The sequence below is a fragment of the Talpa europaea genome (assembly GCF_964194135.1).
Source record: "Talpa europaea genome assembly, chromosome: 13".
NCBI classification, from domain to species: Eukaryota; Metazoa; Chordata; class Mammalia; order Eulipotyphla; family Talpidae; genus Talpa; species Talpa europaea.
The window spans coordinates 71,598,118-71,619,700 of NC_140080.1; the positions used below are offsets into that span (position 1 = coordinate 71,598,118).

At 34.5% G+C, this 21,583-nt stretch overlaps 1 protein-coding gene across 1 annotated transcript in view; it reads left to right on the forward strand.

Moving 5' to 3' along the window:
- KIAA1328 overlaps positions 1 to 21,583 on the forward strand; it is a gene marked incomplete at its 3' end in the record, with an annotated part of 226,115 nt that overhangs the window by 14,759 nt on the left and 189,773 nt on the right. The window contains exon 5 of the mRNA XM_084252345.1: positions 8,665 to 8,780. Within this exon, the coding sequence (XP_084108471.1) occupies positions 8,665 to 8,780 (116 nt within the window). The remainder of the gene's footprint in view (positions 1 to 8,664; positions 8,781 to 21,583) is intronic.

A 21,583-nucleotide genomic window follows, 5' to 3' on the forward strand; every position in this document is an offset into this window, starting at 1 on the left:
TGAATTATTTAGGTTATGGAAGAGAGTGCTAAGAAATGACTTGATATATGGGTTTCAAGTATATAAAGTAGTTTCCCTGAGGTTTCCAGCATTAATTTACATTTGCAGAAGGATAAGTGGAATATGGATCGATCTTTCTAGGAGGTATTAGGATAGAGAATTTTTTTGTTCGAGATTGCTGAATTAAGTGACCTCAGAAAGTCTTTCACAGTAAAATAAATGAATTGTTTATGTAGATGGGAGAAGCTTTGTCATTTATAGGGACTTGAAAAATGAATGACTTTACAAAGTATTGTAGTTTTTGCTGACAGATAGTGTCAGTTCTTTAATATATGCATTTGTATTTTTTTCCCCCTAAGACTTTAAATTAGGGAGGAGTACTATAGACTAATACACAAACTATGCTATAGTTTAGTCCTGAAAGGAAAAGAGGCTAAAAATAATTTGGGCCACAATTGCAGTTTTTGATGTATATGAACCATGTTCTATGTAACCTGAAAAAAATCTCTACTATTTTATGTCCTATAACCATACTGTCACATAATGCATATTTCCCCAGTGAATATTTATGTACTAATTCATTTGAGGACAGGGTTCTTTTCTAGGCACACATACTTTGATTTTTCCCAGAGGACAGTTTGCTATTTCTACTTGACATTTCTCAGAAGAAAAATAGAAAGTGCATACCACTGGTTTCCCACTGTAAAATAAGTAGATCATTATTATTTTATATTTATTCTGGTCCTTTATTTTTTAAATTAATCATAACTTTTTTCACAATTAAATGTGTATTGCAGTGAGTAAGAAAAGTTAAACTTTTTTTAGTGACTCTATCTTTTGTCTTTCCATTTGAAACCTTTGTGGATTTTTTTTTGGAGGAGAGGGTATAAATAATCTTTATAATGTAAAAGTCTTTATAAATTTTAAGAAAATAAAAGGAATTTGTAGGATCTGACCAGATCCTACCTCCTAAAAGAGGATAGCTTTTCTATATCAATATTTCCACCTCCATGTGGTCTCTGGAAACATGTACAGTGCCATGTAGATGTAATAATCTTCTGTGACCTTGCTGGATTTACCAGAGTTATGCTTGGACCACATTTTGGCAATGAAAAGTTGAACTGTAGGTACATTTGCTGTGCAACTATATGCTATGACTTGTCAACTTTTTCTCAGACAGCTTTCCTTTTTTTTTTTAATCCATGGATTTTAATATATGTTGATTATTTTCTTTTACAGTTTGATTTTTTACATACTTATTGTAATGCATTCAGATTATGTTAGACCTGAGTTCAACAGGAGAAAGGAAAAATCACTAAAAGAAGTAACCAGTGAATAGTAGAGTTTTATGGGGCACCAACTTAAACATGGATTTAAACAATCAGCTATCTTGCAGCTTTGACAATTATGATTTATGTTTTGAAAATGTGTTTTAATCTTAGGGTTTTAAAAAAATACATCTTTTTGTCAGTTTTCTCTATATCTAATATTCCTTACTATATTGAAATTCACTTTTTTTTAAATTTTCATTTCTGATGTCTAAACTACTGGTTTAATTATAGAGGAAATCATGCATTCCACCCTTCATCTCAGATTTCTTATTTCACCAAGAATTTTTAACTGGTTAGACTTAAAGGGAAAAAACTTATTCCTTAGTAGAAATAGAGTACATAGTTCAAATTTGGAGGGTTTTGTTTATTCACAAAATTGTGCAGTCAGCACCACAATCAATTTTAGGACATTTTCATTACACAAAAAGTAAAACCGTTAGAAATCACTGCTCAATTTCTACCAATCTTCTTAGCCCTAGACAAGCAATACTTTATTTTTTGCTTTAGCAAATATGCCTATTCTGAACATATTCTTTATTATATTCTGAATATATTCTTTATTAATAATAGAAAGTAATGAGATATTGTTCAAAAGGTATGCACTTCCAGTTATAAGATTAACAGGTTTGCTCTAATGTATAATTTGGCCATTATTGCCAGTAAGTTGAATGCTGTTAAGAAAGTAAGTCTTCAATCTTACAACAAAAAAAAGAAAGGTTATTTGTGATGGGATGGAAGTGATAGCTAATATTATGGTGGTAATCATTTTGTATTTTATAAGTATATCAAATCAAGACACTGTACACCTTAAACTTTTATAATGTTCTGTGTCAATTATTATTAGTAAGGCCTGGAAAAATAATAGAAATAATATCGATATTATAACAACAGAAAAAAGAAATTTTGACTACTGGTATAGTGAGGAGAAGAAATACTTGATTTTTTTAATCCCTTAGGATTTTCATAAATCCAGAGAGGCAAGGATTGGCGTCTGCTGGTTGTATGATCTGAAAATTTTATGTAAATGAAGTTGTAATATGTAGTCTTTTAAAACTAGTTTCTTTAACTTAGTATAATGATTTCAAGGTTTGTTCACATGGCAGCCTGTGTTAGTACCTCATTTCTATTTATTGTCAAATAATTTTCTACTGTATGAATAATACCTCATATTTTCTATTGATGCACATTTGGGTTGTTTCCACTTTTTAGGTATTATGATTAATAATGCAGCTATGAACATACAAGTTTTTCTTTTTTCAATTTTTTTGTCTAACTTTTTATGTGGACATGTGTTTTTATTTCTCTTGAAGATATAATGGAATTGCAGGGTCATATGCACATCTGTGTTTAAAGTTTTGGGAACTGTCATATTGTTTTCTAGAATGGCCATGCCATTTTACATTCCCATTAGCAATCTGTGATGCCTCCGATTTTTACACACCTTTGCCAACATTTGTTATTATCCATCTTTTTTGTTATATCATTCAAGTGGGTATGAAGTGGTATCTAACTGTGGTTTTGATTTGCATTTACCTAATGGCTAATGATATTAACATCTTTTTATGTGTTTTGTACATTTGTGTATTTTCTTTGAAGGACTATTCAGATCCTTTTAAATTGTATCATTTGTCTTTTTATTTATTTTATTTTTAAATATGAAACATTCACAAATGTGCTTGTTCTCCTCATTCAAAGGCTATGCTGATCTCTGTATTATTCCAATTTTAGAGTATGTGCTACCGAATTGGGTTCTCAAAGTTCTTTGTATATTCGATGTCTCAGTCCTTTATATTATTTGTAAAAGTTTTCTATTTATATATAAAATTTTAATATATTTATATTATTTGCAAAAATTTTATTCCATTCTTGCACTTTTTTTTACTTTCTTGTTGGTGAAAAAAGTACAGATATTTTTTATTTTCAGGAAGTCCAATCTTTCTATTTTTCTCATGTTACTTGTGTTTCTGGTATTATATCTAAGAAACCATTGCTTAGTCCAAGGTCAAGATCTATGCCTATGTTTTCTTCCAAAATTTTATAGTTTTAGCTCTTATGTTTTGGTCTTTGATTCATTTGGAGTTAATTTTGTGTTTTATGTGAAGTAAGGGCCCAACTTTGTTCTTCTGTGTGTGAATAGCCAGTTGTCCCAGCACTATTTGTTAAAAACGATTCTTTCCCTTTGGTTTTCTTAGTGCCTTGGTAGAAAATTTGATTTACTGTAAATGTAGGTGTTTGTTTATGCTCCTTTTGACTATATTCATCTAGTCATATGACAGTATTATACTCTGGATTGCAGTAATTTTGTAATTTAGAAATTGGAAAGTGTGTGTGTTCTACCTTTATTTCCTTTTTCAAAATTATTTTAGGCATTCTGTGTTTCTTTCATTTCAATATGAATTTTAGGATTGAATCAACTTTTCAATTTCTGCAAATAAACCAGCTGAGAAGTTTTTTAAAAGATTTATTTATTTATGCATATAAGAACTGGGGTACAGGCCAGAGATGTGGGGGGTGAGAGGATTCACCAGAGACAGAGTGGGGAACAGAACAGGCAGATTGACTGAAATACACTGCTGAGGGGAGCAGTGGGTGAGACAGGAGATGTCTGCTGCTCCATGTGGGTATCTCCCTGGCTGGGGATTGAACTCGTGCTGCAATGGCTTCAGATAGCTTCATAGTTTGTGTCTTAACCCCTTGCGCCACCAGGGAGGCCCATCAGCTGAGATTTTGATAGAGGTTGATTTGAATCTCTTAAGTCTGTGCAGGAACTACTGCCATCTTATCTATATTGCCTTCCACTTGTGAAAATGGAATTTATTTACATGTATTAAAGTCTTTTCTTTCTTTCAACAGTGTTTTTTAGTTTCCACTATCTAAATGTTGCTTTTTCTGTTGAATTTATTCCTTTGTATTTTATTTTTCTTGATGCAATTGTAAATGAATCTTTCATTAATTTTTGGGGGAGTTGTTCATTGCTAGAATATGACTTTTGTACATTGATCATGTATCTTTTAACCTTGCTCTCGTCTCTTATTAGTTTTAATAGATTTTTTTAGTGGATTTCATAGATTCTCTCTATATGAAATCATGTCAAATGAAATAGAGGTGATTTCACGTCTTCGTTTAGAATCTTTATTTCTCCTGTATAATCAACTTAATTGTAACCTCCAGTAAAATGTTGAAGTACAGAGAACACATATCCTTGACTCCTTCATGATTATCATGACTACTTCATGATTACATTTGGTGTTTTACCTTTAAAAATTATATTCAGTGTGGGTTTTTCAGAGATGATCTTTTCAGGTTTACTGTCTTTTTTTTTTAATCATGAATCATTGCTGAATCTTTTCATACTCTTTTTTTGTTTCTATTTAGAGCACGTGGTATTTGTCCTTTATTTAATTGATATGGTATATTACACTAATTGTTTTTTGAGTGTTAAGCCAACTTTTCTTCCCTGGGACAAATTCTAGTGATATATAATTTTTTTTTTTTTAATGTTTCTGGATTCTGATTGCTGGTATTTTGTTGAGGATTTTTGTGTCATTCATTAGATGTTACTCTGGTAGTTCTTCAAGTCCTTTTGACAGATTACTGTGTCTGATTTCTTAAAGCACCTGTGTTCCTTTAGATGATACCATTCCTTTAGACTTTTACTTTAGGCAGTTTTTTTTTAAATAACCAAATGTTAAAATTTATAGAGAGGGCATTAGGATGATTTCACTATATTTGTAATGATGAAAACCCTACTTTTTTTTACCAGACATTTACGTTTGCTTGAAAAATAACATGTTCCTTTCTGTTTGCTAGATGTATTGTGAAACCTGTTCTTTCCTTCTCTAAATCTTAACCTGAAAGTTGTTAATATAAAAAGCAACCAGCATACGCAGCTTCCAAACATGACATAGTAAGTGGGGGAAGAAATTTATCTGGTTGACCACTGGGTGAACTGTAATTTATAATCCTCTTTGGAATAGAAGCTTTGCTGACTTCACTGGTCTTTCACATTTGTATAAACGTACCTATTCCTATAGTGCCTGAAAGAACAAGTGTTATGCAAAATCATAAGTCTTAATCTTACTTAAAAATTTACAGTAGATGGGTGTGGGGAAACTCTGATATTAAAACAAAGATGATTGTTTTATGGAGAAAAATACAAAATGTATAGGGATGTTTAAAATAAAAGACTTCAAAATATTCAATTCTTTCTGCACAATTTTTAGTCTGACCACCTAAGTTTGAGGGTTTGAATTCTCTTGTTACAAAGATTACATTTAGTGGAAGTTTTTGGAAAATGTTCTGAGGCTTTAAGTAAATGCTGACATTGGTCATTTTTTATGTTAAAACAGGTTATTGCCCTCCTTTTAGATGACTAACGAGCCAACACTGGGAATATCTTCTTATGCAGAGTTTTAATCTTTTTATCCTTGTCAAATATTTCCCTTTCCTGTATTTAGATTCTCGTTTTTTTAATTTGCTATATTCTAAATGAGAGAGAATTAGGTATTTTTATGTTGCTTTGTGGTCTGAGAATGCTTTGATGAAAAATGTAGATCATGATATCAGATCTTTTCTCATACATATGCCTTATGGGAAATATTATTGAATATAAATTAAACAAAAAGACAGATTTTAGAGGGAATATCAAATCTTGATGTGGTTTTATTGGAGGTCCTCTGCATTTAATGGCTGTATTAATATACTTGCTCATATTAACTATGCTAATAGGCCACAAAGAAGCCATGCATATCTTCAGATAAGCCTATAGAAGAAGTGTTGCCCTTTGTGCTTAACACAGCTTGTTAATTTTATAGCCTTCCAGAGTATAATAATTGCTAAAGGGTAGTCTAATCGCAGCGGCATAACAGAAAGGATTTTTTAAAAAACCCTATTTAAATAATTTAGCAACAAATTTTTCAAACATATCCCACAAATTAGATTTAGAAGAGTGGTTATTTTTCTGGATAGAACAATTTACGTTTGGGAGAAAGCTCATGGTAGACTCTGGTTTGCTTTTAATGATCCCTAGAGTTTTCAGGGATCTTTAAGTCCAGCAAAGGTAGTTATTGGGGTATGTCTAGATGTACTAACCTTGGCAGGCTCTGGAAATAGTCTCTGTATTTACTTTACAGTTAGGGTAAATTTAACAACCTATTTTTTTGTTGCCATTATTATGAGGACCCTGGAGCATTATTTGTTAAAAAGAAACAAATCTTTGGACCATTCCCTCTATCTTTGTGTGTGTGTGTGTGTGTGTGTGTGTGTATGTGTGTGTGATTTTTGTGAATGTAATTGAAACTACAGAGAGCTTAGGTTCCTTTTGGATACCCCATAACTTCTTTTTTTTAAAGATTTTATTTGTCTTTATATAAGAACTGGGGTACAGGCCAGATGCACGGGAAGGTGAGAGGATTCACCAGAGACAGAGTGGGGAGCAGAACAGGCAGACTGAAGAAATACACTGCTGAGGGGAGCAGCAAGCAAGACAGGAGAGGTCTGCTTCACCATGTGGGATTCTCGCTGACCAGGATCAAACCTGTGCTGCAGAGGCTGCGGACAGCTTCACAGTGCGGCTCTCAACCACCTTCGCCACCAGGGAGGCCCAGTACCCCATAACTTCTTATTTCTTTACAAATATTCTCCATATTTATAAAGGATATATATATCTACATAATATATACATAACACAATATTATATTTATAGTATGGTGAAGGAAATTTAAGAACTTGAGCTGAAAAGAGTTTTTAAATTTGTCTAGTCTACCCTTTCTGTACGAGTAAGAGAAATGATGACCAGACAAATAAGCAGACTTTGCCAAAGTCCCCAGCACACATGGTTTGATTTACTCTTTGGGGATTTTCTTGGTCAGGAACAGATTTTGACAAAGATATTTCAGAAACTGGTTGATAGATCAAAACCCAGTATTTTAAATGGTATAAACAATTAATAGTTCAAATGCTTGATAACTTTTGAAAAACTCGAAGACTGTAGGGGAATTACCATGATAGATGTTAGTGTAAGTGTGCTTGAAAGTAATGACAGGGTAAGGGAAGATTTGGACTTAGATAACCTAATGTCAAAGTCTGAATCTTTTTTATATATTTGTTCATTGTTTAGTTGTTGGGATTCCATGTGATTGTATCATGTTTAGAGATTACTCTCTTAAAAAGAAGGGCCTAATTCCCATTTAGGGCCTAGTAGTATGCCAAATATAATAGTAGGAACTAGGGAAAATGATTTGAATGTCATTATGAGCAAGAAGTACAGTACTGTGTGCTATGCTCGTTCTCTTAAATTATTTTAAATTCAATTTACAATTGACTTTTGAACATTAAAAATTCTAATTTTCATTTTGTTATTTTACTGATTTTAATATGTCTACTAGAAGACTAGCAATGAAAGAAAGACTATGAAGTTAATGTTACTCAGAAATATCTCTGGTAGCGTATGAGTCTGGGAAGAAGTAAATTTAAGAGCTCAAGAAAAATGATTTGATTTCCCTATGGATTTCACTTATATACATCATATCTGTGTGACCTTGTAGGATCAATATATTATACTCTCATTAGAGAAATAAGCACCAGTAATAGAGAAATTCAGAGCTAACTTTTCTGCACATAGAGTAACAAGAATATAAGGGTTTTCATTTTAAGACAAGTTTTAATGTTGTTTAATTTTGGGGTTTTTAAAGACTCTTGTATACTTTGCATAGTTAAACATTAATGATGTAACTATTTTTGGTCAGTGTTAACTTTATGTTTTTGGACTGAGAATAAATGTTGCACAAACATTGTATTATGTTAACATCATCTTTCTGTTCAAATTCAGTTATTTACTACTAAGTAGTATAGAATATCAGTATCAGGAAAAAGTGATAAAATTTCCTACTTATCATATTTAATGACATATTTGTGAGAGATATGTTATTTATTTTATTGACAGGATTTTTAAAAAAGTATGAAGATGATCTAAATCAACATAAATTGATTGTGTTAATCAATTGTGATAATGAAAAAATGATACCTGTTTTAACATCCTGATTTTTAATTTTTCTGTCCAAGATTACAATGGGAACCTATGTCTTGTGTAGGACTGTGTGTAGTTAAGATACTTCTGGTGATTGGAAGGATCTTAATGTAGAAGTTACGTGCGTATTTTATTACAAAGGTGTGAAGATTATCTTATAAAAGGTTAATTTAAAAATGAAACATAGGGTATCACTGAAGAACCTGCATAACTCTGGAGAAATCTAGTTTTGGTAAACTAGCTGTAGGCACATATTTTATTTTATTCTCATAGACATTTTCTTTTTCATTTTTGTGCTTCTTCCAGAGTAAGTGAGGAAAAGGAAGTTACAGAAGAAAGACTCAAAGCTGAGCAGCAATCATTTGAGAAGAAGATCAGGCAGTTGGAAGAACAGAATGAACTGATCATCAAAGAAAGGGAAGATATCCTTTTTGAAAATCCTCTTAATGTTCAGAAAGTTTGATTTTTCATTAAGAAAATGTAAACTCCAGAAATAATTGTTCTAATTTATAACAGGGAATAAATCTGCATGGGCTGCAATTTGTAGGCAATCAGAATGACACTTAACAGCATGTGCTGTTGCTTCCTTTGTGCTTGATATGGCCATCCAGCTGTTCTGATGCTGCTGTTACACTGTGGAGCGCATATTTGTCAACTAAAAGAGACAAAAAGAAATTTGGGCATTAAAATATAGTGTTGAAACTGTATTAAATTCTGTTCCACTATTGTAATTGAGCTTAAAACCTCTTTGTATGGTATTCTTTCTAGCTAAAGTTTTGAAAGTCATAAAAAGAAAAAAAAACAACAACATTATGATTTGTACCTGTTGTAACTGATTAAGTGTTCACACTGCAGCTTAAAACCACTAAGCCATTCTCATGGAGGAGAGTACTACTGAGCTTAGAATTAGGGGTGTGTGTGTGTGTGTGTGTGTGTGTGTATTTGAGAGAGAGCGTGTGTGTGATTGTACTATAGGGGACATGAAGTTAAAATGAGCATATTACTGAAGTTTCTTTTAAATGTGTAAGATTACTTACTGTAGGTACTTTTGCAATGGCATTGACATGAAAAAGAGAAGTGATTGTTAGAGTGATGGATCTGCCAGTGAAACTAGTATGTAAATGCCTTGAAGGAATTGTCCTTTTTTTATATATAAAGATTTATTTATGCATGTAAGACCTGGGGTAAAGGCCAGAAGTGCAGGAGATAAGAGGATTCTCCAGTGATAGAGTAGGAAACAGAACAGATGGACTGACTGAAATACAATGCTGAGGGGAGCAGTGAGCGAGACAGGAGAGGTCTGCTGCACCATGTGGGTAGCTCCCTGCCCGTCAGGGGATCGAACTCTTGTTGTAGAGGCTGCAGACAGCTTCACAGTGCTGTACTTAACCTCTTGCACCACAAGGAATTGTTGCCCAAGGAATTGTTGTCCTTATTGTCAATAACATCATTAACTTGATTGTTGAATAATTATTTCAAAGATTGTTCAAGTGTCAAAATGATCTTTGTGAATAACATGGAAATAGACATGTTATCTTTGTGAATAACATGGAAATAGACATATGAGATAAGTTGATTGGCTCGAAAGAAAGCACAGTAATACAACTATAAAAAGCAAATTCTGAATTTCAGTTTTTGAAACAGTGGAAGTACTTTATTGGAAATTAATGTAATTAAAACTCTTAGACTTGATTTGCTGAGCAGAACATTCATAAGGCATATGACCCCACCATTCTAAAGAAGTAGTTTTTCTATATCTTTTTAGTATTTGAATGGTCTTGGGATTTCTCTTTTCTTTACCTGTTTGCCTTTAGTGCCCCAGGTTGTCAGCTTTCAGCCTAGACCCTCTTTTGTGATTTTCTTCCTACTAATCTTCTCTCTAGGATGAAGTAGTGCTGTTTAGTCAGAATTCACAACAAACTTGCTCCCCCAATTTTTGTCTTTACTTCTCACAAATATTAGTGGTTTGGGATTCTAGCACTTAAAAAGTTAGATTTGGAATGCTTTTATTGGTAACAAAAATTCCCTTTAGAAGTTCTGCATGTACCAAGAACTCTGGGGATAAGTGGCCTCTGACATTGGTTCAGTAGCTTCAGGTTTTCGGCGCTGACATCTCTAGAATTCTCAACTTTTTCTAGTGGTTAGCGAAATCTAGGGTGCAAAATGGTTACTCCAATCCCAGTCATCACATTTGCACAAAGGCAGGAAGAAGGGAGAGGAAGAGTTCCTACCACTTGTAACTCCCGCTTCTTTTTAAAAACACACAATCTTTCTCAAGGCACCCCTATCCCCAGGAGGTTTCACAAGATATTCATTGTCCAGAACTTAATTGCATAGCCATGAGAAGCTGCCAGAGAGCCTGATAAAGTGGGCATGAGCTTGTCTGACTTTCATTATGGAAGGCAGCAAGGGAGAAGAGGATAAAGTTAGTCTCACTATGTATGGTAGCAGAAGTAGGGAAATGGGAATTGCTTTTTAACAGAGGGAGGAAGTGGTGATACCTTGACCTTCCTGGGACAAAAAAATAAGTATGGCAAGTCCTCATTTAACATAATCCGTGTTAAGTGGATTCTTTGAAATTGTGGCTTTACATGAAAGAGGTATAACAAAAGCAAGTGCTAGAAAAGTGGTGTTGTTCACCATGGACTGAGATTCTTTTTTCTTATTAATGTTATAGAAAAATAGGGACACAACATGATATCATTTGAGGACCTGCTTGTATTATGTCTAGTGGAGTTTAGATGAGTTGGGGGAAATAAGATGAGAAAGGGAGGTAATTTTAAAAGCCTGGCCACAGTTAAAGTGGAGCCTTATTTATCTGATGATCTGTTTTGTTTTTGTTTTTTTTAAAGATTTATTTATTTTATAGAGAACCAGGGTACAGGCCAGATTCGAGGGAGGGTGAGAGGACTCACCAGAGTGGGGAACAGAACAGGCAGACTGATGAAATACACTGCTGAGGGCAGCAGCAGGCGAGACAGGAGAGGTGTGCCGCACCTTGTGGGACCCTCGCCGGCCGGCTGGGATTGAATCTGCGCTGCAGAGGCTGCAGACAGCTTCACAGCACGGCGCTCAACTGCCTGCACCACCAGGGGAGGCCCTATCTGGTGATCTGTTTTAACAAAAATGGTGACTATCTGGAAAAGGAGAATCTAATTTCAGTGAACTGTGTATTTAGCATTCTCTGGGCTAGATTGATTGTATACAGTATTGAATTGATTATAGTGTGGCCTGAATTCGCCATGACTATGAGAGGCTGCTCCTCTCATAGGAAGGATACCCCGTGGGTGATTGTAGCGATAACACTTTTTCCTGTTTTCCCGATCACTTAGTTCAGGGTCAGCAAATTACTGCCGTCGACCAAATTCAGTAGGATACCTGTTAACTCCAGCCACACACATTCATTTATGTCTATGACTGCTTTTCCGCTCTAGCTTCTAGTTGAATAGTTGCAACAAAGACCCTGTAGCCTGGATAGTCTAAGAAATTTACTATCTGGCCCTCTACAAAAAATGATTTGCATTTCCCCTAACCCCTCGTCTATCTTAAAAGACAAAAAAGGAAAGGAAATAAAGTCAGATATGTAGCATAGCTAGACTTTTTTTCTCTATGTGTAAAAAGATTTGACTTGAGCATTTATTATTACTGTGAATGAAGACTGAGGTAAATGTTAAACCATTATGAATAAAGTAAAGTGGTTTAATCAATAAATTGGTTTAATATTTTTTGAATCACCAAAAGATCAGTGGTATTTATGGAACTTGTCAAAGGGAGAAAGTGACATCTTTGGTTTTTTATTCAAAGTAGATTGCTTAGGTACAAATTTCCTTTACCTGCATAAACCTGTCAAAGGTTCATAGTGATAATTTTCCTGCATAAACCTATCCAACATTAATATAATTTTACCGCACATAAAACCGTATAAAACTCAGAAACATAAAATTATAATTTAAAACAAAAGATTTTAATCAAATATACATTTATCTAACACACATGAATGATCAGATAATTTCAGATCATTTTTAAGTCTGTTTCTATGTAAAGAAATGTATGAATTTTGATTTTTAGCATTTTACGAATGTGTCATATAAATTTATGGTGGTTTTGTTTTAAAAACTCTAATAATTTGACTTACTGCTCAATTAAACAGTCCCTTAGTGAAAAAGAGAAAAACTGTTTTACATGTTTGTGTGTAGGTCAGGCTTTTGAACAATTTGTTCTTATAGTAGATAGAATTTATTACCGAAACTAAAAATTTTGGTAATTTTTATCTTTAAATAATTTATTTCCTGAGACCTAATCTATGTTAATGAATATGCCATTTACAAAGTCAGGCAACCTGGTGAACTTAGTATATTTTTTTTGGTGGGGGTAGGGGTTGACTTATTTTTATTAGTTTTTTTTTTTATTTGAATTTCTTTTTGTTTTTAAACAATATTTGCTTCCCCCACACCCTAAGATTAAGTCCCCATGTGATTTCCTTCCCCAAGGCACCCGTGCAGCAAAGTCCCCTGTGCTCCTCCCTCCCTCCCTCTGATCCCTCTTCCTCCTCCTCCCCTGCAGTATGTCTCTGATTTGTAATTGTCTGTTTTTGCTTTGTTATGTATTGTACTGTTATTATTTTTTTTTACAATGATGTCTTATTTGGTTCCCCTATATTCCTGTTTTAAGTGAAACCATCTGCTATTTTTCTTTTTCCTTCAGGCTTATTTCACTGAGTATAATTCCTTCTAACTCCATCCACATTGCGTGAATGGCATAAGTTTATCTTTTCTGATTGTTGAATAATATTCCATTGTGTATATATACCACATCTTCTTGATCCAGTCATCTATTTTTGGCCATTTGGGTTGTTTCCAGGTATTACCTATTGTAAATAGTGCTGCAGTAAACATAGGTGTACAGGTGCTCTTTTGAATCAATGTTTTTGTGTCCTTTGGGTAGATCCCTAGTAGTGGAATTGCCGGGTCGTATGGTAGCTCCATTTTTAGTAGACTGAGGAACTTCCAGACAGCTTTCCATAGTGGTTGGACCAGTTTGCACTCCCACCAGCAATGTAGAAGAGTTCCTTTTTCACCACATCCTCGCCAACATTTGTGTTGCTTGTTTTTTTGATATGTGCCATTCTTACTGGTGTAAGGTGGTATCTCAGTGTGGTTTTGATTTGCAGTTCCCTGATTATAAGGGATGTTGAACATTTTTTCATATGCCTGTTGGCCATTTGAATTTCCTCTTTGGAGAAATGTCTTTGAGTTCTTCTGCCCATTTCTTTTTTTTTTTTTTAAATAAATTTTATTTTTATATTCCCCATACAATTGCAACCCCCTTATTTTGACCCCAATCCCTCCCCTCCCCACGCCCCACCCCCCATAAAGTGTCTCTGGTTCATAGTTTTTTGTTGATTTTGATTTTCACTTTCTTATAGTTATTCATTTTCCTGGTCCCTTATATAAGTTTTCTGACTGGATTATTTATTTTGTTTTTGTTGAGCCTTGTGAGTTCTTTGTATATCTTTGTGATCAGCCCCTTATCAGTTAAATGGAGTCAAAGATTTTTTTCCCAATCAGTGGGGTGTCTGTTTTGGTAATGTCTCTTTTACTATACAGAACCTTTTCAGTTTGATGTAATCCCAGGTGTTTATCTTTGCCTTCACTATCACTGCTTTGGGTGATAACGAACTTAGTATATTTTTGACTAGCTAAATGAGAATGAAAGCAGAGATAAATCTGAAACTTAGCGTGAAATATGTCCAATAGGAATAGTTCATGTTAGCTTGTAATAGTATAAGACACCGAAGTTGATTAATATTTGAACTAATTGTATTTCCAGAACATATGCCTCAGGACACAGTGGCATCAAAGCTTGCTGAAGGAAAATAAAGTCTGATGTTTGCTGACTTCACTATTTTAACTGGCAGGCAAGGGAAGTGACAGTAAAGACAGCACAATGAACTAGAGTCCAATCCTAGTTTTAGCACCGACTAGCTGTCTGACCTTGGGATAGCTACTGAATTTGTCGGAGTCTCTTTTTTCATCTATAATTTATGAAAAGCTAATAATGCCTTCTTTGCAGACCTGTTGAAATTTGATAGATTCTTTACATTATGTGTGTAAAGAACCTTGCAGTTTTGCATACTTAGAAGGCACTGATAAAAGATAGCAATTCTTGTTATGACTACTATTTATATGGAAGAGGGATGAAATGAGTGGCCCCTATTTCTCATTTCTCTCATTTCTGTGCCTTCACTAGGGTTTTTTTTTTTTTTAAGATTTTATTTATTTATGCATATAAGAACCAGAGGCCAGAGGTGTGGGGGGTGAGAGGATTCACCAGAGATAGAGTGGGGAGCAGAACAGGCAGATCTACCAAAATACACTGCTGAGAGGAGCAGCAAGTGAGATAGGGGCCTGCTGTGCCATATGTGGGTTAGGTCCCTGGTGAGGGCAGGGATCAAACTCAGGCCTTAGGAGTGATGGTGCTGAGACTTAACCCCTAGGCCACCAGGGAGGCCCTTGATGGTTTTCTTTAGGTTATGCAAGTGCTTAGATTTTGAGGCCTAGTAGGAGAGTAAATTAATCTACTTCTAATTTCTGTGAAAGAGGAAACACTTCTCAGTACCATTTGTACCTGTTGGGTGTCCATTAAGAGGAAACCAACTCTTAACTTTCCTTTCCCAGAAAGCGGAATGACAGATCGTTTGTGATTTTCCCCTTCTACTCTGTTTCTGTTACAGTAATACTTCAGAGGTATTCAAACCTTTCCATTTAACTATACATCTCTGCTACAGGAGCCAGATTGCCACCATATTCTGTTAGACTTTTGCCAAGGATAGAAGCCATACTTTAGGAAGCTCTATCATAGACCTGGGTGATTGGTACGGGTAAGAGGAGAGGGTAGAAATAAATTTCATACGAAAGGAAATTAATTTCAAAAGAAAAGCTAAGTCTCTTTCTATTTAATCTTTCTGGCCCTTTCTAAGAGAGAAGGCAGGGAATGCTCTTGTTTTGAAAATGATTGTAGAAGAATTAAAAATCTAATTTAAAATTAAGACAAGGGCAGAGGAGATGTTTTTTGTTGGCAGTGTGATACACTAAAATAATGAAGTATGTTGCTGAACACTTTATCAGCTCTGATGATTCTTAGCCTTTTGTTTTGAGTAAATATTGGGGAGTTTTGTTTTTGTGTTTATAAATTGAATTATATGGTGATAGAATATATTTTGTATACTTAGGTGAAGTCAGTGTATTTCATTTTCCAAGCCTTAGACAATATTGTTTCATCAATCTAATAATGATCTTTAATACTGTAAAAGCTGTATCACTTGAGGCCATTTTATTTGTTGTGATGCTGTATATCTTTAGCAGGTTTTCTTTTTTTTTTTTTTAATTTTTTTTTAATTTTTTTTTTTAATAGAGGCATGTTTTATTTATTTATTTATTTGTTTGTTTGTTTTGTTTATACATGCACTGGGTACAGACAGGGGAGGGTGAGAGAATTCACCAGAGCCAGAGCAGGGAGCAGAGCAGGCAGAAGGACCAAAGTACACTGCTGAGGGGAGCAGCAGGCGGCAGGAGAGGTCTGCGCGCCATGTGGGACCCTCCTCTGGTGGCCGGGGAGCAGCCGGAGATCGAACCGGCGCCGCAGAGGCCGCGGGCAGCTTCGCAACCCAGCGCTCAACCGCTGCGCCACCGGGGAGGCCCTCTTTAGCAGGTTTTCAACCCTGGTTATTGTAGTGTCCTGGAGTATCACTTTGAATCATAAGAACAGGTTAACTAACTCTTATATTACAGAGAAATAAGTATGCTTGAACAAAGAACTATTTGTTACTAGTTTTTTGTTGTTGTCTAAACTATTTTTAGATTGTTTTGCTTTTGTAAAAATACTTAAATATTAATGGTCATTACAGAGAGGCATTAATAGTAAATGTTTGCAGAGAGTAAAAAAATTATAAACTTTTATCCATATGCTTAATTTAATTCTAGCAAGCCTTTAGGGGTTAAGTTACTTTGTGGTATAGTGAATTACATTTACATTTTGCATTTCTGGAACTCATTCATGTATAAGAATGAAAAGAAGTACTCTTCACCTGCTCCAGTCCCTTATGTATATACTTATGTGAGAATTCCTGAAGCTGTTCTAAGGATTAATAACAGACTCATTATCTGGTGTCTACTTTATAAGTCCATTGCAGATTAGAAGAGAAAATTAGAAATAGGGAATGGAGTTACTGTGAGAATATTGAAGTTGAAAGGAGAGTACACAGGAAAACTATTAAAAATCACATAAGAACTGAAAATCCACTGCAGTCTAGAATTCTGTCCACTAATTATATTTCAAGGATTTTATATATTAAATATAGTACTTAACATTCATAATGATTCTGAGTCATCAGAATAATATTAAATCATTTTTTATCTCATTTTGTAGTACTCCTAGTACTTAGTAAGCCACCATACATTTATATATTGGTTATCTACTTGCTAGGCATTTTCACTTATACTTTTCTATCTTCACAATAACCTGGTTAAGTGAGATAGTATTCTTTCCCTAACTTTATAGATAAAAGTACAGGTCTGGAGAGGGAACTGAGATAGCCCATTGTAAAGCTAAGAGTGGTATCTTTGGCTCCAAATATTTTCCCATTATACTAAATTATTTCTGCAACAGTGACTGATGATGTCTTATTTTCTAGCTTGCTTTACAGCTAACGCACAATTTTATAAAAATTTATAATGTGCTTTACAATGGATTTTATCCAAAGTTGACTGAAAAAGATCTTGGTACTCAAAAAGTAAAACCTAAGTTACCCAGAAATCCAGATATGGTGAATGTTCCAGAGATTTTCTTGTATTTGACTTTTCTATTCATTCATCAAGTTTTTATCATTTTTCCCTCTGAAACTGTATTTTGAGCCCATTGACTTTTGCACCCCTCACTGAAATGTTACTGCTTTATTGTGTCATATCCACTTTTTCCAGCTGTTTTTTGATTGACTTCATTCCATCACTGCTGCCAGATTAATCTTTCTTAAGGTCCATTTTTATTACCTTACTTTTAGCTTTTTATTACCTCTCTATGGCTTCTTTGGTCTAATGGTTCAAATGCATATTTTTAATTTTGACATCAAGGCTTCCATTACTGGTATCACATTCATATATGACCTTTATTTTTTATGACTTCATTGAGTACTCCCTAGATACTACCACTGGTTTTTTTACTTATTACACTTGAACATTGTTCCTTTTACTAGTTTCTTTTTCAAGACTTCTTTAAAACATTTTCTTTGATAAAAGATTTTTTAAACAATATTTGACTCTTAGAATTCTTCAAACATTCATACCTATACCAACTGCCTTAATTTGTGTATCTTAAGGTTCTTTGGGCAACTGTGTTGTTCTTGCAACAATACTAAATTTTGACTAAGAAAGCTTACATGGGGAGCCTTCCTGGTGGCCCAGGGGGTTAAGTCCCAGCACTACAAAGCTATCAGCAGCCACTGCAGCATGAGTTCAAGCTAACCCACATGGCACAGCAGACCTCTCCTGTCTCACCTGCTGCTCCCCTCAGCAGTGTATTTCCATTGGTCTGCCTGTTCTGCTCCCCACTCTGTCTCTGGTGACTCCTCTCACCTCCTGCACCTCTGGCCTGTACCCCAGCTCTTGTATGCATAAATAAATAAATTAATTAAAAAAAAAAAAAAAAGCTTGAGATCAGTCTTGGATCAGCTACTTTTTAGTATTGTGACATTATGTAAGTCATCAAATGCACATTCTTTCTCTCTCTTCACCTCTCCCTCCCCTCTCCTCCTCTCTTCCTCTCCCTCCACCTCCTCCCTACTTCCTTTCCCTACCCTTTCTCTTTCCCTCTCTTCCTTTCCACCACTTTGAGAGAGGCTCAGCAAGAAGATAGCCATTTGAAAGACAGAAGGGAGTTCTCCACAGAAATCAAACCTTGCACCACCTTGATGTCTGACTTTCCAGGCTCTAAAACTGTGAGAAAATAACGTTCTTTTGTTTAAGTCACTTGGCCTATGGCATTTTGTTACAGCAGCCTGAGCATATTTAGAAAGTGCTTAACATGTATTTAGTTCTTTGACATTTTAAATCTAAGTAAGTGAGAAGGCCTTTCACTGTATCTGTAGAAGGGTAGTATTTTACACATTAGTGTGACTTCTGTTATCATTCTTTCATCAGTTTCCCTTCTATTTTTCTGGGTGGGTCTAATGCATTTTTTTTTTTTTTAATTTTCTAGAGGCATGTCGTATTTATTTATTTATTTATTTATTTATTTATTTATTTATTTATTATTTGTTTGTTTGTTTGGTTTATACATGCACTGGGTACAGTCAGAAGCACGGGAGGGTGAGAGGATTCACCAGAGCCAGAGCGGGGAGCAGAGCAGGCAGAAGGACCGAAGTACACTGCTGAGGGGAGCAGCGGGCGGCAGGAGAGGTCTGCGCACCATGTGGGACCCTCCTCCGGTGGCCGGGGAGCAGCCGGGGATCGAACCGGTGCCGCAGAGGCTGCGGGCAGCTTCGCAACCCAGCGCTCAACCGCTGCGCCACCGGGGAGGCCTCTAATGCATTTTGAACAATAATATTTTAGTATTGTTTTTTGATGAGATTTCCTTTTAGGGATTTCTCTGCCTTATTGTCTCAGATCCTTTTAATATCTGTGGTACACCCATTTTATAATAAAACAAATAGTTTGATTTTCCAGGTTTGATTTTGATAGTGTTTTGGTTTACAAACTTTGTTTTGCCACAGGCTCCTGTGCCTTAGCCTCCTCAGAGAGCAACTTCTTTATAGTGAGTGATGCTAGTATTCAGATGGATGCAGATTGGGGCTTCTAAACTAGCCCTAGTGGTTAAGCAATTCATTTGGTTTTGATGCCCACATGTAAATAAGCTCAGCGGTCTGAAATATTAAGAAATTGATTTTCTAGATCTTTGTTTAATTTTTAAAAGTTCAGTGATAATTCTGCACTGAGTAAACAGTACTAAATATGTTTAGTATAATTTCAAATTACTTTGGAAAGTTTCAACATCTCTTTCATGAAGAAATAGATTTTCAATAAATCAATCTCATAATTATTGTTCAGGAGAGTTCATTATTCTGTTTATCCTTTTACATTGCTGATCTTTTTTCAGCAGCTATTCTGATGTAATCTCTTTAGATAAATCCATTTGCCATGCCACAGCTTGTAATTGCTTTAGATTTGAAGAATGTAATGAATGACTTTATTATTTACCAGTGGCAACCTTAGTATGGCCTTCACTTATGAATAAATGATTCATATGGCCATATTCTCCCTTTTGTCAGAGATTTATGCAATAGAATTTCTTTTGTTGTTGTTTTTGTAGTTATGCCCAAGATTTTGCATGACCAAGTCCTATAATTTTTCAGAAGTAGTATATCTAGTTGTGGTATTGTTATATAATGATTGGAAGTTAACTGAGTATCTGAAATGGATTTCCTTTTAGAAAAGATGGTAAGGATTGTCATCATCTCATCAATTTTATTAGCATGTTACTGCGGAAATCTAGGTTGCTGAGCATCTTGTTTTCCTGAATCCTCAGTCTTATGAAGGACAGAGCCAAAGAGAAAAAATAAGAGTCCTTCCTATCAAAACAATCTTAAAGCCTTCTTGAATTTCTAAATAAATGTAGCCTAGAAAATGCAAGCATCTAAAGATAATGCTCGTTGTGTTCCAGTTCGTAATTTTTCAAATAGTTGTTATTCTATGGATGTTTAATTTTTGACCATACCTTTAAAACCCTTTTCTATATCAAATCTGATATACACAGGAAAAGAGGCAAAGGAGAAAATAAGATAAATGCAACCAATAGGAGCAAAGGTTAGAAATAGTAATTGCCTTTGTGAGAAATTTGCACTACAGAAAGTTTGACAATAAAGAGGCTAGACTCTTTTTACAACTTTAGCAGTTTCTTTTTATCTTTATGTATAGCTTTTATTTTTTTCATAACCTCCAGTTATGTATTGAATAGGAATCACAAGCAAAAGCATCCTTGTCTTGTTCTGTTTCTTAGGATGAAATGTTTTTCATCATTATGATTGATGCTAGCCAGAAGTTTTTGATAGGTGCTTTTTATCACACTGAGGAATGATTGTTTTATTACTAATTCACTAAGAGATTGTTTTTTTCTCTTTTAGGTTATGAGTGGGCATTAGTTATTCAAAGCACTCAACATTTTATTATATAGAACCTATTTCCCTCATGGAATACCATTTCTGTTTGGTGCAGTGTTGTATGCTGTAAATCTAGTACAAAATACCAGGCATTTTATGTGTAGTCAAAAGATGCAAAGTTACATGAATGAATGGTCAAACTTGAGTTGATTATCAAAGCTACACTGCCATAACACTTTACCACCACCTGGTGATAGTATATCTAAATTGCAGGGAAAGCTTCTTGGAAGGAGAATGTACATGTAAGTGCTAAAACTGCAAATGGTTGGTCTCATGTGACAGTTATAATTTCAAAATAAACATGTACTCATTATATATTATGAGACTATGTTTGACATTTATCAGATATTTTTCATATTTAGTAGGTGCTGAAGTGTTTTCTGTTTTCCTGGATGCTAGGAAAGGATGAAGGATCAGTTTAATTACATATGTTAGAGAAACAGAATAAATTGTGAAAGTTGACACAAGTAGGGTGAGAGCAAAAGCTTTTCTATATTTGCATTCCTACCTTGTCAGCATTTCCTTGCCATTAGGTGCTAGCTAAATTTGAATTTTAAACAACAAGGCAGCTTCTAATATCTTATACTAAATATTTAATATATTGCAAGAAAGTTCATCTTGTAGCTAAAAAGGAGAGTTTATATTTATTCTTAAAAATCCTCTTCCTTAGTTCTACAGAATTAGCTGAGACATAAATGTAGAACCGAGCAGCATATCAGGCAGCATCTTGGAATGAAACCATCTATTTTCTATACTACTGGTATGATTATTACTATGAATTTTCATTTCTTAGCCTTCCTTAAAAAAAAAAAAGACAATGCGCTGCATATATGTTAATAAAAGTTTTAAAAATGCAATTAAAATTTTAAAAATTTCTTATTTCTGTTAAATGGTCAATCTTAAAATGTTGATATTTTTACATAAAGGTTAGCCCGTCTCATACCCAATTACCCTAGGGTGATAGTATTGGGAGTACTGTTTTAGTAATAAAGATTATAGTGTGGATAAGTTCCCTAC